At 42.9% G+C, this 18,338-nt stretch overlaps 1 protein-coding gene across 2 annotated transcripts in view; it reads left to right on the top strand.

Annotated features, from left to right (window-relative positions):
- The window catches only part of LOC139550839 (extended synaptotagmin-2-like), a 55,121-nt gene that overhangs the window by 33,572 nt on the left and 3,211 nt on the right, over positions 1–18,338 (top strand). For both annotated transcript variants that reach the window (XM_071362038.1, XM_071362039.1), the window contains exons 9-18: positions 2,947–3,067; positions 3,322–3,498; positions 3,720–3,805; positions 3,956–4,004; positions 4,104–4,193; positions 4,961–5,056; positions 8,200–8,274; positions 8,391–8,477; positions 12,015–12,164; positions 15,867–16,243. In XM_071362038.1, the coding sequence (XP_071218139.1) occupies positions 2,947–3,067; positions 3,322–3,498; positions 3,720–3,805; positions 3,956–4,004; positions 4,104–4,193; positions 4,961–5,056; positions 8,200–8,274; positions 8,391–8,477; positions 12,015–12,164; positions 15,867–16,243 (1,308 nt within the window). The remainder of the gene's footprint in view (positions 1–2,946; positions 3,068–3,321; positions 3,499–3,719; positions 3,806–3,955; positions 4,005–4,103; positions 4,194–4,960; positions 5,057–8,199; positions 8,275–8,390; positions 8,478–12,014; positions 12,165–15,866; positions 16,244–18,338) is intronic.

The following is an 18,338-nucleotide window of genomic DNA, read 5'->3' as shown; positions in this document are numbered from 1 at the left end:
ATTCTCTGTCCAAATGCATATGGGGGGGAGTGTACTGTACATCCACTACGATACCCCAGAGCTAGCTTGTTTCAACATTTCACAACTCTAGTTCTGTTCAATAGTGTTCTCATTTGGTGGTGTTTTAACCCACACTCGTGGGAATTGACTGTATGGATATGGCTAAATGGAAATGTTTCCAACAGTAGAAATATGAACAGCGTAAGCATGGTAGCAATTGAAAAGGAACAGTTTGGAGATTATGGGAAAATTATTAGACCAACGTTGAGGTCACAACAGTTCACCTGACACAAGACTGAATCCAAACATTACATTGTTGATTTAATTGCATTTTCCATTTACTGTACTTTTCACCATATTTGTTGATAATGAAATCTGAAAATACTCTGGATACATTCAGTAACATGATAAGAAAATTCCTGGAAAATTTAGTCGCTGTAATCTTAAAACGACCCATTTATAAATTGCAATATGGGTCAGGTGGGCATGATTTGAAAGCTTGTTCTATTGCCCACATGACTAGCTAAGTTATAAATGAGTGCATGCAGGTGTGCCGCGGTGAATTCTCTTCACAACAGACAAACAGGCTCATTCTGTTCAGAACAACCCAGGGTTTGATGCCATGTCATCTTGTAACTGTACATTAAACATTAATACTGTACATGACATGAGTTTTATGATATGGAAATGTGAAAAGCAGATTTTAATTCACGTGTGTTTGGCTTGTATGACATCAAAGCTGTATTTATTACAATTGCCATCTTTCAAAATACATTGATTCCTTTTCATTTACAGCATTTCCCTCACTTGGGCAACTTCTTGACCCGTGCGGTGCTCAAGTTCAGAACTGCTGTCAGTCAAACCCATACAGCACTGTGAAGCGGAGACCCTGAACTCTGACATCATTCATAGAATGCTACTGTACAGCCACTGCGTTCCAATTTAGGCGCGTATGAATGCCATTTTCAACCAGTATACAGTATACAGGTAAATGGCTACCTATAAAATGTATCTGCAAGTGATATTTTTTTGTTTTTAATTTTATTAACCTTTTATTTAACTAGGCAAGTCAGTTAAGAACAAATTCTTATTTTCAATGACGGCCTAGGAACAGTGGGTTAACTGCCTTGTTCAGGGGCAAAACTACATATTTTTACGTTGTCAGCTCGGGGATTCGATCTTGCAACCTTTCGATTACTGGCTCGATGCTCTCATCACTAGGCTACCAGCCGCCCCAATGCTCACTTATGCCAAACAAAATTGATATCATATAAAAACGAAGACCAGTGGCAAACGTAAAAACAGTTGTCCAGGCTATTCTCCCTGGAACAAACTGTTAGAAGTGACCAACACGCCACACATACAGGGTTGTCATTGTACTGCAGTGGGCCATCCAGAAATTTTAATGGGGCCATTTGAAAAAACTTCATTCAATGAAGAGACATCTATAGGCTTACATGGCTGTGGTGGTTTGATAGGTAATGTAGAAGCTGTGCTCTGATCAAGGTCCACAACTAAATAAATGAGTATAGTGTCTGCTGTGTCATTTTGTTTTGGTATGAGACATTGTTGGTTTGAGAGACTCCGCCCGGTGAAATGTAGCCTTCCTCGTTTTACAGGTTTGAAGGAAACATCAGTGTGTGGGTGTTGAACCTGAAACCTGCCCAACCCTGCCTTACTCCGAGCTTTTCCTGTGTGTGTGTGTGTGTGTGTGTGTGTGTGTGTGTGTGTGTGTGTGTGTGTGTGGTGTGTACAGACAGAGGGGGTTCTGTGTACAGGGCTCAGGTTTCCTCTGGTGGGATTTGCATCTCCTTCTAAAACAGCAGGCATCTCCGGTCACCCGTGAGTGTTTGTGTAGTGTGTGTTTTACTTTTTGGGAATGGAAGTTGTGCTCCCACTCCCCCAACACACAGACACGCTCGGAGTGTAAAAAGTTGAATTGTAGTTTTGCTGACCTTTTCCTACAAACAGACGAAAAGAAAGGACTGAGTACAAAGTGCATAGTCACTTACACGTGTTACTAATTAGCTTTGTTGAAAATGTATAGCAGCTGAACACCAGAAATTAATGAATTCCTTCTGCAGATAAACTCAGAAATGTGAAGGCTGGCCTCTACATATTTCTAATACACACGTTCTCACCAAAAACAACCTTTTATAGACGTAACAGAATATTGTAACCTCAGAGGAGTTTTGAGGAAGGGATGGGGGAGGCTCTGCTGAACAATTCAACCCAGCTCTGAGGGACTAACACGCACCCACTGAGGGAATTCTCCATTCACTACAATGCTGCCATCTAGTGGGCATTAGAGAAACTGAACATTGAATGTGGTTTGGATTCATCCTTTCTAATAATCTTTGTCTTGGCTCTAGTTGAAAACAAGGCCTACATGTATTAACTTGTGGTTGTGCTGCTCTCTAGAGTTCAGAGTGACAGTGCCCTTGGCTTCTGCTGTCACACATGGACTGAATCCCAATGGCACCCTTTTTCCTATATAGTGCACTAATTTTGATCCAGCCCCACAGGGCTCTGGTCAAAAGTAGTGCACTATAGGGACTATAGGGACACCGACATAGTGACCCCTCCCCCTACTCTCCACCTGCCAATGGAAGGCCAGAATTGAATTGTATTTGCCTAGACCCCATAAACCATCCAACACCCCCCAATCTGCTGACAGAACATTTCCCTGTGATGGCTTGTACACTGCTGTGTAACCTCTTCTGCTTGGCTATCAGTCTCGAAAGTCACCAGATCACTGTTAAGTGTCAGCGCTACAGGGCTACAAGACACTGAGTAGTGCACTATATAGGGAATAGAGTGCCATTTGAGACTCAACATGTTGCTTGAAACGGGATGGAGGTAGAATCAGCCTAAATGGAAGATGTTTTCTATCTGTGTCTCCTGGCCTGTGTGTGTTATAGCCTGTGTCTCTTTGTCCCCCGTTAGTGGCCTGTGTGATAACCTGATCCAGGACATCATCTACAGCTACCTGGTCCTGCCTAACCGCATTACCATTCCTCTGGTGGGAGAGGCTCAGCTCTCTCAGCTTCGCTTCCCAATACCTAAGGTAGGGAGGGACAGACGGACGGAAGATTCCCATTAATCACACACACTACACTGAGTCTGAAAGCAAGACACACATTCCACTGTATGAAGCCAAACCTGATGAACGAATCAACAAATGTCCTACTGTTGTTTTGCTATGTTGAAATGCAACCCATCCCTTATGGCATTATTGAATTCCAATGTTGTTAATGTAATACATGAAATCAATATGAGATATGTATGAACTCAGTGATGTTGGTCTCTCTCTCCTCCCAGGGCGTCCTGAGGATTCACTTCCTAGAGGCCCAGGAACTGTTAGCTAAGGATATGTTCCTGGGAGGGATAATAAAGGGCAAGTCAGACCCGTACGGGGTCCTTCACATCGGCAACCAGCTATTTCGGAGCAAGGTGATCAAGAAGACCATCAATCCCAAGTGGAACGAAGTCTATGAGGTAGAGAGAACATTTTTAAACATCCACAAAGTGGTTCAGGAAGATTTCTTAAGATAATTGTTCTGTTGGGAAAGATTTATTTGGTCTTTGACAGTGTGAGAGAGAATGGAGTGGGTGGGTTGTCTGACATGAACTACATTCCAGTACATTACCAATATGTTGTCCTGTATGCAACTGAGAAGGTCTAACTGTAATCACGCCTGTGTGAATGTGACCTTCAGGCTATGGTGTATGAAAACTCAGGACCACAGAACCTGGAGATAGAGCTGTTTGATGAGGACACTGACCAGGATGATTTCTTAGGAAGGTAAGTGATAGATCCTAATCCTTTAGGATCCTTCCACAGCCATCAAAATCACTTGAACGTCATGCATGATTTCTGCTGTAGCACATAAAGCTATCATGTATCAACCACTCTCTCCAATGAACTCACAGCATGTGTATATTTCCCTTGCAGGTTATTGATAGATATCACTGAACTTCAGAAGGAACAGAAAGTTGATGAGGCAATGTGTCTTTTGTTTTGACTCCTTTCTCAATAGAAACACTCAATTGTAAATATATGTGATCATCCAGCACACTGAATTCCTTCTGTTCCGTTCCAGTGGTTTGTCTTGGAGGAAGTGGATACCGGAAAGCTGCACTTAAAACTGGAGTGGCTGTCTCTGCTTCCCACTCGTGAAAAGCTTGATCAGGTACCGCCTTTTATCTACTTAGCACCCCATTCCCTATATAGTGCAATACTTCTGACCAGGACCCATAGGGAGTAGGGTGCCATTTGGGACACAGATAGATCAGTCTGTATGTTAATGAGTTTTCAGGCCTTCAGCTTTAAGACACTTAACATGAATAGGTCTACATATTCCTCCATCCACTGGAGAGAGAGTAGATTAAACATGTAGATTAAAGGGATAGATTGGGGAATCCAAGAGGGAGTGCTCACCCTGTTTGAACTCTGTAGTTCTTATTTAACATCTGTTCCATCAGTCCACTCCACAGGAGGTTGGTGGCACCCTAATTGGGGAGAACGGGCTCGTGGTAATAGCTGGAGCGGAATTGGTGGAATGGCTTCAAATTCATCAAACGCATGGTGTCCAAGTGTTTGGTACCTTCCATTTGCTCCGTTCCAGACATTATTATGTCCACTCATAGATCCCTGTAACACCAAATGGTACCCTGTTCCCTATATAGTGAATTACTTCAGACCAGGGCCTATAGGGCTTTAGTCAAAAGTAGTGCACCAAATAGGGAATCGTGTACCATTTGGGACACACACTGTGTTTCTGCAGTCCATTATATCAGTGCTGATGAGACGCATCATTCTATGTTTGACCAACAGTACAGATTGCTCTTAATATATTGGACTAGTGTTCTGTCATCACGTACATCAAGCTGCCTCACACTACAGTAACTACTGTGCTGACTATTTACTTTGTCCGTGTCCTCTCCCGCTCTCTCCCAGGTGCTGACCAGCAACAAGGTTGATAAAGGACAGGCTAATGACGACCTGTCGTCTTCCCTGCTGGTGGTCTTCCTGGACTCAGCAAGGAGCCTCCCTGTAAGTCACTCCACCTGTGGTAAAGTCACTAGAAGAATAGGAAAAAGCACAAGAGCTACTGCATGCTTAAGATTGCTGAGCCGTTCTGCTTGGGCTAATGTGTAGCAGAGAAAAACATCAAGCATTGGGGACCGTTATAATTAGGACTCGGATGGGGAAACACACTACATTGCCTCACTGTATCTCCGCACAACTTATTTGACCTGTTAGTTATGAGATGGCAATGTCAAGTTTTCTGCTGGCCACAAAACATGATACTTTATTGTGCCAGTCTACCAGTCATGAGACGGTATGAACCACCCAGTTCACCCCACCTACCTCCTCTTCCTATGACTGCTCTCCTGCTTGATCTCCTTCCCTTCCCCTCTCTCCTCTCATGATAATGTTAATATCCTCTACCTCTCTTCCCTCAGTCTCACCTGGTCACTCATACTAATAGTCTGCCAAAGGGATACATTATTGTACCTCAAGTTTTCTTTCTATATCACCTGTGAAATAACATCATTAGTTTTGGCTCTATTTGCATAAATGCATAGCATAGGCAAACCCTGCTTCACATGTCTCTTTTTAGACTCCTCCTCTTCTTCGCTTTCTTCTCTCTGTTTCCCTCCTCCTCTGAAGAGTGTGTTCGAGGGGAACTTGGGTTCTGGCTACTTAAGAGCGGAGAGCTTCGGGCCTAGTCTTTAGTGAGAATACTGCCTCTCTCTATAGGACCTTATATGTGAGTCCTCTGGCAGATTGCATCCTAGTTTTATTTTGCCACAGTGGGATTTTTTTGGTACTGACGATTGAAACAAAGTAACTACTTGTGGCCAATAAGCATGTTGATTATCATATGACTGATTTCTGCATGAATGAAGTTCTTATTAAAAAAGTATATTTTTACATTATGCATAAAAAGATAGAGATTTTGACAGTTGTTAGATTCTTATTTTTCAGAGTAAATAACCCACGGACACTAGAGAAGCTTTAACCAAGTTTATTCTTCCCAAAGGTTCTGTACAGCTGAAATCAGACCGCTAAAGATTTCAGACTTCAGTTATATACATCCTACTTAAGACACTCCCTCTCTCCAATCATTAGTTTATGCCCAAGAGAAAGAAGGTAACCAGATACTAACCCTGATTACTCCCTTAAAGGGGAACTGACCTCACCCGTCACCTCCTAATCCACAGATATCCATCTGTCTTCCCTATATCAACACATGGCTCTCCTCTCCTCCATCAAACACATTCCAAAGCCTTCTGGCTTTATACAGATTCTTTCTATTCAAGGCTTTGTCTCTATCATTTATTTAATATCTCAATGTTCAAAGTTTAGCCCATTCCAACCCAGTAATGCTGTCAGTCATGATTATGGGCATGCCTTGTATAAGATATCTAAACAAAAGAAAGGGGCTTGTTAGCGAGACCTCTCTGTGGATTGCTTTCCCTCCATCCAACTCACCCAGCCATTCCTAGCCTGTTGGTGAGTTGTTGCCTCAGCAACAAACACTCTCACTAGAGGGCAGCATTTGATCGTCTCCACAGTTTACATGGGCAGCTGTGTAATGATCATGCTGTTTAATCAGCTTCTTGATATGCCACACCTGTCAGGTGGATGGAATATCTTAGAGAAGGAGAAATGCTCAATATAGGGGTGTAACAATTTGTGCACCACATTTGTTTGTCAGCTCATGAAACATGACACTAACACTTTATGTTGTATTTATATTTTGGTTCAGTGTACATACAAAACACCATAAATATCCCCATATCCAGACCATCTCACTCCTGTCACTGGACTGCTTTGTCAGTGTTGGAATCGTCCTTCTGTTTCCTCCATATTGTATGCTCCTCTTTATCTCCCATAATGATTCTCCTGGCTATGTCACTGTCAATACTAATACTAATATTCACCTTGTGATCATGTTGTTTGTCTTGTCTCTGTCTGTCTCTACCTGTTGTCTTGGTTTTGGTGTGGTCTTCATCGTTGCTCCATTCCATGATTTAACCTCCTCTTGCATGCCCTCTCCTAATAACTAACCTAGTGTGTTCATTCTCTCATGCCTGGGGGAAAAAGCGCAATCCTTTAGAATTCAACCATGAAGGTTTGAAGGAGGCCTGAGTCAGTAATGCCATCAAGGTAATGTAACAACAGTGCATGTAGAGCCAGCCAGACAGACAGTGAGGAGGACTAGAGGCCCTGTTTGAGTATCTTAAAAAGCACCATTCCCGTAGCACAGTAAGACTGGTGAAAGCGATGGAGTCGAAGCTATGTTTTCATCTGTCCACTCACTTACAGATGCATTCTTAAGGTATTCTAACAGGGCCTAGACACACACTGCAGTTGGCCCTGCGACCAGAGAATAACACTTTCGTAGTGGAACCAAATACAGTACCATGTTGTAGGCTGTGTGTGTTATTTGTTAGGACATGGATTAGTATTGATCAGTTTCCTGAGTACCAATCTGTTGATTTATTATGAAGTAATAAGCAATTTGTAAAAGTGGAAAGCAATTCAGTTGATTAGATTAGCATAAACTGTATTGATTGTTTATATCCCAGTGAGTAATATTGCTTACAAGTTGTTTCCCACCCATATATTCCTGCAGGACTGCTGCTGGAGCATTCAAAATGCCTTGCAAGTTGTTTTGGGTTCCTTGTTTTGTGTTATTAATTAACAAACCCCAAACTGTTTGGACTAAATCTGCCTTCCATGTACCGTATTCTGATGATGTACGTAACAACTGTGTTGTGTGCGAGAGATTTTCTTGGTGTGTTAATTATCTTTATTTAAGTTTTTTCTCTCTTCCAATTTCAACTATTTCCTGCTGTTATGGGGTTTTCTATAGAACAATTATGTAACTACACTACTTACTTCCTGATCAAGTTTGAATGCTTCTATATTTAGCCAATGAGGGATGAATATGGGGCCTTAGACCAGGCCACATTTTTTAAAATATTAACAATCTTTATTTCAGAACAATTTATAATGCAACCATTCTAAATGTGGGATGCTCCGTAATTTAACCAATATTAAAACGTGTGTATATTAAATCTGATTAGACAAGGATAGGGTGATTTAAAGTAATACCGATGAAGTTAACATCTCACAGTTCAAGAGGTTATTCTGTGTTTTTATATATGTTCTTTCCATTTCAGTCTGGTAAAAAAGTGGGCAGCATCCCGAATCCTTTTGTCCATTTCACAGTCGGGCACAAAACCTACGACAGCAAGGTAAGCCAACAGGCCATGTTTCCTACTCTATATAGACAACATACTGCAATGCCATGTGAATAGCATATTCCTGGTCATTTTCACTGCCTCTAACATGGTCCTTTTTCCCCAACCAGACGAGGTATAAGACCAACGAGCCTGTATGGGAGGAAGCCTTCCCTTTCCTCATCCACAACCCCAAAAGCCAAGAGCTGAAGATTGAGGTACGGGTTGTAGGCATGCGTTTCCTACTGAGTGACCTCATTGTTTGCCATAGAGGTATGGCTAAATGTTTAACATTTGTCATTTATCCGACACTCGTATCCAGAGCGACTTAGTTTGTGCATTCATCTTAAGATGGCTAGGTGGGAAAATATCACAAGGATAGAAAGTGCAGGTTCAGGGTTTGTTTTGGGGGGGGGGTCAAGCTGAAGAGGAGGATTATTTAAGACACTTTTGAAGATAGGGTTGAGGTGGCAGAATGTGTGCTCGGATTGGGGTGTAGGGTTTGAGCATAGCCTAAAGGTAGAGAGGGGCAGTTCCTCTTGCGGGTTCCATAGGTAAGCATCATGGTCTTGTAGTGGATGCACCTTCAACTGGAAGCCAGTGGAGTGTGCGGAGGAGTGGGGTGACATGAGAAAAGCGAGTTTCAGTAGTCCAGACAAGATGACAAGTGCCTGGATTAGGACCTGCTCCGCTTCCTGTGTGAAGTAGGGTCATACTCTACGGATGTTGTAGAGCATGAACCTGCAGGAGCGGGTCACTGCTTTGATGTTTGCAGAGAACAACTGAGTGCTGTCCAGGGTCAAGCCAAGGTTCTTTGCACTCTGGGAGAGGGGACACTGGAGTTGTTAACCGTGATGGAGAGGTCTTTGAGCAGGCAGGCCTTCCCCGGAAGGAAGAGCAGCGCCATCTTGTTGAGCTTGGTGGTGGCCCGACATCCAAGGTGAGATATCTGCCAAGCACGCAGAGATGCGTGTTGCCACTTGAGTGTCAGCTGCATAGCAATGATAGGAGAGACCATGTGAGGATATGACTGAGCCGAGTGACTTGGTGTATAGAGAGAAGAGGGCCTAGAACCGAGCCCTGGGGGACACCAGGAGTGAGAGTACGTGGTGCAGACACAGAAACTCCATGTCACTTGATAGAAGCGGCCTGCCAGGGAGGATGCAATCAAAGAGTGTGCAGAGACAGACGCTCAGCCCTGAGGGTGGAAAGGAGGATCTGATGGTTCACGGTGTTGAAGGCAGCGGATAGCTCTAGGGGGATGAGAACAGAGGAAAGAGAGTCAGCTTTGGCAGTGCGGAGAGCCTCCGTGTCACAGAAGAGCTATTCTCTGTTGAGTGACCCATTTTGAAGCCTGACTAGTTAGGGTCAAGAAGATTGTTCAGAGACAGCAAGCTCAATTGTTTTGGAAAGAAAACAAGGGATACAGGTCTATAGTTTTTGATGTCAGATGAGTCGTGTTGGTTTCTTAAGGAGGGGAGCGACTCAGGCCATTTTGAAGTCAGAGGGGACGCAGCCAGTGGTCAGGGATGAGTTGAAGAGTGAAGTGAGGAATGGGAAAAGGTCTCCAGAGATGGCCTGGAGGAGGGGATAAGGTCGAGAGGGCAGGTTGTCGGGCAGCCAGACCTCACTAGTCGCAGGATTTCATCTGGGGAGAAAGAGGTCAAGGGTAGTTCTGTGTGAGTGAGACCAGTGGACTCAATAGGCTGAGTGAATGAGTAGCGGATGTCGTCAACCTTCCTTTTTAAAGTGGTTGACAAAGTCGTCCACAAAGACAGAGGGAAGGGGATGGAGAATTAAGGAGGGGGATGGGATGGAGGAGGAGAAGGTGGAATAGTTTAGTGTTCGAGGCAGAAGCTTGACATTTCGAGTGATAGAAAGTGGCTTTAGTAGCGGAGACAGAGGAAGAGAAGGTAGAGAGGAAGGAGTAAAAAGATAATAGGACCTCCAGAAGAATCATTGCCCGCAGCCCTGTTCTGTAAGCTCACAATGCCACGCAGCAAGAAGGGATGGCCGAGCCGGCCGGAAGGAATGCGAACCAGGATGGGGAAAGGTAGTAGAATAGGGTCGACGAGGCAAAATCAGGAGACAGGAGGAAGAAGGATTTAGGATGAGGGAGAAATGATAGGAGAGAGAGCAAAGATTGTGACGGCACATGAGCATGGGTAGGGGCTTAGCAGTTAGGGTTGGAGACAAAAGGAAACAAAGTAGTGATAAGAGACCTGGAGGGGATGTTGCAGTGAGATTAGTAGGCGAGCAGCCTCTAGTAAAGATGAAGTCAAGCGTGTTGCCTGCCTTGGGAGTTGAAAGGGTGAGGTCAAAAGAGGCAAGGAGGAGAAAGAGTTGGAAAGAAATTAATAGAAGGCAGATGTCGGGAGGTTGAAGTCGCAAAGTACGAAGAGCAGTGAGCCATCGTCAGGAAATTAGCTTATCAAAGTGTCAAGCTCTTTGAGGAACTTTCCAAGGGCACCTGGTGGGTGATAGATGACAATGTTAAGCTTGAGTGGAGAAGTGACAGTGATGGCATGGAATTCAAATGAGGAGATGGACAGGTGAGAGGGAGAAAAGAGAAAATCTCCACTTAGGAGAAATGAGTAGCCCTGTACCACCACCGTAGTCAGATGATGAAAGGAGTAACATTGTTCTCTGGGGTGATCCATGTCTCCCGTCAAGCCCAAAAAGTCAAGGGACTGAAGGGCAGCAGAGGCTGAGATGAACTCTGCGTTCTTGACCGCAGATTGGCAGTTCCAAATGCTGCCAGGGACCCAGAATTCCACTTGGGTTGTGCGCGCAAGGTACACTAAATTAGAAGGGTTGCAGCCAAGGGGTGGGGAGCATCTGTAAAGCCTACAGGGAGAGGAGCGAACCGGTATAGAAAACACACATAGTTGCCAAAGCTACAAAAGAGCTAAATGAGATCATCAGAAAAGAACTAGGTAAAATATTCAAGTGAGAGAGTGGTGTGGATCCTTCCTCTTTCCTTCTCCGAAGAACTCGGCAGAACAGACTTTGTTTCGGCGACAGTCTGACAGCTGCCGCTGAGAAACCAGGGGGAGACTGAAGTACTAACACTAATTGTCTAGCAGCGGTGGAGAGCATACCTCCCTGTACTAATTGATGATTGCCTAGGAGAGGTGAAACCACTTCCCCTCCAATCCAGCCAATTACTAAAACAAGTCACAAATTGCCCTGCTCCTTAATCCTGGTTGATGTGTCAACAGCTATCTGCAAAAGTATGAACAGTCAGCAGTTCACACACCAAGTAGGCTACTGGGAAGACGGGTGTGGCCTTACAGTTGATTTTGGCAAAGGTGGTATTACGGTGGGATTCTAGTGTGAGACTGAGCCAATTATTATTTTTTTATTTTTTTTTTATTTTTGGGGGGGGTGTCCCAAATTGCACCTTATTCCATATTTAGTGCACTCTATGCCAATAGGGATCTTGTCAAAAGTACTGCACTAAATGGGGAGTTTTTGTGACGCACACTATGGCTACAGTATGGCCTTACAGATGATTTAGTGTGATTATGGTGTGGGATTTAGCTGATTTTGTCTGCTCGTTTACAAAACTCAGCATATCTGTGAAATTCGGGGTGCACGGAGCATGAGAGGGAATTTCGGGTCTGTAAATTCCAGCTACTGTAGTACCTGTGCACTGCCTATTTGTAAGTGCACTAGAATTTACAGTAACTTGACACGTGGTAAACTTCCGCTTTCATATAAAAAAAACACATGTGCCCCCTTTCACCCTTCAGGTAAAGGATGAGAAACATGATTGTTCCCTGGGGACTCTGAGCCTGCCCCTAGCCCGTCTCCTAGAGGCTGAGGACATGACGCTGCACCAGCGCTTCGATCTCAAGAGCTCTGGGACTAGCTCCACCATCAAGATGAAGATGGCACTGAGGGTAAGGGTCCATGAGGGTTTGAATAGGGCTCGTATAGTCATGCACATTTGGTTGTGTCCCAAATAGCACCCTATTCACTATGTACAGTGGTTCCTCAATTAAAAGTTGTGTAATACTGCGGTATAGCGTGGTACAGTGTGTTACTGTGCTTGCCGTTAATGCTCGTTCGAACCACCAGAGGGCAGCTTTGAGCACATCTACTCCATTTATTGACGGGCATTTGAAGCTGAGGAAAGATCATCATGGCATGCAATTATGAATTCACTTGATGATTAAAATGTAACTCTATATTTAATTATAAGCACACATCTGTTAATGCAATTAGTGTTTGCTTCTTTGCTCACATCATTTGACCGCTGCAGTTTGAGATGATATAAAAAATAAAATGCATCTTAGTCGCCTATGAAGGCCTATAGCCTACTGCACCTAAAACATCCGTTAATACAAGTCCTTCAAACGTAGAAATATGGGCAGAATATTGTATGAAATATTTGGATGTTTAAAGGCGGATGTTTGGTCGTTTTAATTCAATCGGGTCATTTCAATTCAAATGTGACTCATTCCATTTGCCATTCTCTTGATGATATTATATCCTGGCCTTTATTTAATATTATTTTCAGTTTATTTTTATTTTAAAGAATGTATTTTCTTCCTGAAGAACAACAACCATTATCACTAACATCCGCCACTTTCGGATTTGTCCAATTTAATGGCTCATCAAGGTGTGAACTGACCAATGTCCATCACTGTAAGCCAAGTGCTGTATTCTAAAACTGAAAACACAGCTTCTACAGTAGTATAAATATATGATCTAAAATGCAGATGTTTATTAGGCTACTGTACAGTGTGACAAAAAACTACAGGAAAATTAGATTTGACAATAGCATGGATTGGGACTCCATCTCGTCCTCTTCAACGCGTAATTTTTCCCCTGACTCCGCCAATCCGACCTGACTATGGACCAATGCATCAGCCGTCACCCCGTATCTCTGCCCTCGGAGAAGGCTTCTCTTTCTGCTGGTCTGCCTTCAATGACTCCAATAACTCTACAAGTTGGTCTACTGATTTGAACCCGATCAAACTTGTTTGGTAACAACTGAAAACAATTATCTGTAGCTCTGCCAATCCTACAAGCAAAGATGAACTTGTAAAGGCCATCAAGGCTAATGCGGCTAATTGATTACCGGTATTTATCCTGTGTCGCACTAATGTAAAGTGTGAAAAACGGTAATACTGTTTTTGTTTGCCTGGTTGAGTGGATGAGCTGAACACTTCAGAAACCAACGGCAAAGTTAAATAGCCTATTTACAAGTCTATTTTGTAGCATAAAGCTATATTTGTTATTTGTCACACTGTACCAAGAGAACAGAAGAGAAATACTGGTTTTAATGGCATATGAGGAAGCGTTCATACATTTATTCCCTCAAAGTTGGTATAGTCAGATTTTAGCCAGGCTATTGAAGCACGGTAAGAAGTTCTTGATTTAAGTCTATATGAAGTAAAACGTCGAGATTTCAAACAATTTATTGTTTATGTTATCTTTCTTTCGGCTGGTTTGCCTTCAATGGCTCGATCTCGGTCTTCAAAGTTTGAATCTGATCCATGTGCACCTTCATCAGATGAGCAGAATGGTACCGCCCTGTGCCCCCAATCTTTACTGTACTAAGGACTTTAAAACCTTTTTTCTTTAGAACAGGCTATCTGGGGTTGATTATAATTTGTTTGTAAATTATTATTGTATTTGTGTTTTTTTACACCGTTCCAAATGGTTAGAAAAATATTAATCTAACAGGACCTGTTTGACACGCATACTGTAAAGCACGTAGCCCTCGCTTTTCCTACCCTCCATCTTCTATATTATAATACACTAAAGATCCTAAGCTAAGATCCTAAGAGGGGAATTGCACTAAATCAAATTATACATTTCCAATGATTTACCGTCCATAAGGATGGGGTGCCGCTAGTCAAAATATATTTATCATGCATTCCTGATTGGACATGTTAGATGAAACGACTTGAGTTGAGAATATTGGTAGATTCAGAGACCAAAAAGCTGAACAGATAAACACATTTTTGATTTGCAGGAGTGTCTATTTCCTCTCGCACTAGAGTCCTGCATCAGGCAAAAAAATCAGATGGCAGGTGGTCCAGGAGTTGAGCTTGTATTTGATTCTGGGAGTTGTTAATAAAATAGTTTAATTGAAACTTAAAGAATCTAAACAGTATTGAATGTAAATATTTTGTTTTATGTCGGCCATTGGCTTTCATTAGAAATAACAATGCCGCCGGAGAAGAAGGCTGACGTTTTACGTGTCCCCAACCGATTGTGTTTTCTGTTCGCTTATTTGCGTTGTTTGTAACTTTTATTTTTTAAACTTATTTTGTACATAATGTTGCGGCTACCGTCTCTTCTGACCGAAAATAACTTCTGGACATCAGGACAGCGATTACTCACCACGGACTAGCAGAATCCTTTTTTCCCTTTAACGAGCGTGACGTGAATGATATACTGCTTTCCCAGGAACAGGCCCAGATCCCTGTGATTTGCGTGATTAGGTTGCAGACGAAAAGGGGCCAGCGGGCGGGATGCCTTCTGAGAATTTGTAGGCGATCGAATAAACCCCCACTTCCTTCCATTCTGCTAGCAAACGTGCAATCTTTGGAGAATGAAATAGATGACCTACGCGGAAGATTAAACTACCAACGGGACATTCAAAACTGTAATATCTTATGCTTCACGGAGTCGTGGCTGAACAACGACACTATCAACATACAGCTGGCTGGTTATATGCTGTACCGGCAGGATAGAACAGCGGCGTCTGGTAAGACAATGGCGGCGGACCATGTATTTTTGTAGATCTATTGCTCGCCTGAGGTAGAGTATCTCATGATAAGCTGTAGAACACACTATCTACCTAGAGAGTTTATCTGTATTTTTCGTAGCTGTTTACATACGACCACAGACTGATGCTGGAAATAAGACAGCATTGAATGAGCTGTATTCCGCCATAAGCAAACAAGAAAACGTTCACGCAGAGGGCCTGCGCTCCTAGTAGCCGAGGACTTTAATGCAGGGAAACTTAAATCAGTTTAACCAAATTTTTATCAGCATGTCAAATGTGCAACCAGAGGGGACGGGGGGGGGGGGGGGAGGACGACTCTGGACCACCTTTCCTCCACACACAGAGACGCATACAAAGCTCTCTCTGATTAGGTTATTAGAAGGCTCTTTTAAAGCGATTTAATAATCAGAAAGAATGTGTCGGGACTTATTTATTTTGAACCAAAGCCTCGAATGAGTGAGTCACTTAAATGAGTGAGCTTTATGCTGACAAATTTAGCTTTATGCTGTAAAATTTCCTACTAAATAGGCCAAGCCTAAATGAAATTCCATAAAATGTAATGTTAAATGTAATAAATAAATTAAATGGAGCAGGTTTTGAAAATATGTAAAACCTTTTTCCCCTCTGTGTCCAAAATTTGAATTTTTATGGAAATCTATTACAGTAAGGTACTTTAATTGTTACCCAGAAATACATTTGATATTAAAATAAAAATGGTTGCATTGGGCCTTTAACCTGAATACAATTCTAAAAATGTTGCTTAAGATTCAATTATACTACACATTCTTCAAGTATTCTTGTGCTCTTTCTCATATAATAATGTTGTATCCTCTCCAACCTCTATGTCCCACTTGTGCAGGTTCTGTGTCAGGAGAAGTTGACAGGGTCCGACCAGACGTCCTCGGTGCAGGTTCGTAAGACCAGCACTAGTAACCCCATCCCCATGAAGAGCCCGCCCGTCTCCGAACCTCCCAAACCTGTCCCTATCTCAGACCTCTCACGCTCTGTGGCCGCCTCGACCCAGGAGCTCCACAGGAGAGGGGGGGATGGCGAGCCCTACTCAGGGGGCCCGGGAGGCATCGGCTTGGCCAACGCAGGCAGGTGCACCTCCAACCTGGCCATCTCTGGCTCTCACAAACACCTGGCCCACTTTGGGTCAACCGCCAGTATCGCCTCGGACATCTCCAACCCGTACGCCACACAGGAGCTCCAGCAGAGGCTGAGCGAGTTGCAGAAGTAAGCACGTATGAACGCAAGCGCACACACAAACACATTGATACATGCACGTACAAGTCATAGACTGTTCTCTCTGCTACCGCATGGCAAGCAGTACCGATGCACCAAGTCTGGAGCCAACAGCACCCTGAACAGCTTCGACCCCCAATCCATAAGACTGCTAAATAGTTAGTCCGGGTAGCTATTTGGTTATCTGCATTGACTCTCTTTTGACTCATCATATACAGTATACATATACATATCATATACATATGCTGATACTGTTTTTTGTCTAGTCTGTCACACCTAGTCACTTTACCCCTACCTATATGTACAGCTGTATTACCTCAATTACCTCGTACCCCTGCACATCGACTCGGTACTGGTACCCCGTGTATATAGTCAAGTTATCATTACTCATTGTATTTATTCCTTGTGTTATAATATATTTTTTAAATTCTCTCTGCATTGTTGGCAAAGTAAGTAAGCATTTCACTGTTAGTCTATACCTGTTGTTTACGAAGCACATGACAAATGCATTTGATTTGATATACAGTGATCCCTCGCCACTTCGCGGTTCACTTATCGCGGATTCGCTATTTCGCGGATTTTCATAATGCATTTTTTTTTTTTTTTTGGTGCATTGTGCTCTGCATTCTGATTCGCTAAAAACTCACTCCCGCTTCTTGTATCAAAACATGCTACGAATTGTGCTATCATTTTGTCGTCTCGTGCAGTTATGTGTACGTACATAAAACAGCTTGGCAAATTTACATTAAGTTGGCCAAATTATCTTGTAATTTCGAACATCTCCTAAACCCATAATGTCGACGAAACGGCCTACACGTGAGTCACTGTATTTGTATACATGTAATAGTTGCTAATTGTAAAAAAAAAAAAAAGTTTTCTATTTCGCGGATTTCACTTATCGCGGGTCATTTTCGGAACGTAACCCCCGCGATAAACGAGGGATTACTGTACACCATTTTACAGTAAACAAATTGACAACAGACTTTCAGCACGCTTATAGGGAAGGACATTCAACAAGCACAGCACTTACACAAATGACTAATTGGCTGAGAGAAATTGATGATAAAAATATTGTGGGGGCTGTTTTGTTAGATTTCAGTGTGACTTTTGACATTATCGATCATAGTCTGCTGCTGGAAAAACGAATTTGTTATGGCTTTACACACCCTGCTATATTGTGGATAAAGAGTTACCTGTCTAACAGAACACAGAGGGTGTTCTTTAATGGAAGCCACTCCAACATAATCCAGGTAGAATCAGGAATTCCCCAGGGCAGCTGCCTAGGCCCCTTACTTTTTTCAATCTTTACTTAATGATATGCCACTGGCTTTGAGCCACTGAAATGACTGCAGCACTTAACAAAGAGCTGCAGTTAGTTTCAGAATGGGTGGAAAGGTATAAGTTAGTCCTACATATTTGGAAAACTAATGCATTGTATTTGGGACAAATCACTCAATAAACCCTAAACCTCAACAAAATCTTGTAATGAATAATGTGGAAATTGAGCAAGTTGAGGTTTAGTTGGAGTAACCCTGGATTGTAAACTGTTATGGTCAAAACATGTTGATACAACAATAGCTAAGATGGGAAGAAGTCTGTCCATAATAAAGCACTACTCTGTCTTAACAACACTATCAACAAGGCAGGTCCTACAGGACCTAGTTTTGTCACACCTGGACTCCTGTTCAGTAGTGTGGTCAGGTGCCCAAAGAGAGACTTGTGGCATACACCACAAGACATGCCACCAGAGGTCTCTTCACAATCCACAAGTCCAGAACATACTAGAGGAGGTGCACAGTACTACATAGAGCCATGACTACATGGAGCTCTATTCCACATCAGGTAACTGAGGCAAGCAGTAGAATCAGAAAACAAAAACGAATAAAAATACACCTTATGGAACAGTGGGGACTGTGAAGAGACACACACACACGGGTACAGATGCATGCATACGCACATGGGCGCTAGCACACGGACTTTACACACACGTATATTGTTGTATGGTGGTATTCTACATTTTGTGTTGTGGATAGGTGGTGGTGTGACAGTGTTATATGATGTACTGTTTTATCTTTAGTTCTATGTG

The sequence above is a fragment of the Salvelinus alpinus genome, chromosome 23, assembly GCF_045679555.1.
Source record: "Salvelinus alpinus chromosome 23, SLU_Salpinus.1, whole genome shotgun sequence".
NCBI lineage: Eukaryota > Metazoa > Chordata > Actinopteri > Salmoniformes > Salmonidae > Salvelinus > Salvelinus alpinus.
This window is presented reverse-complemented; position numbering and strand designations above follow the sequence as displayed.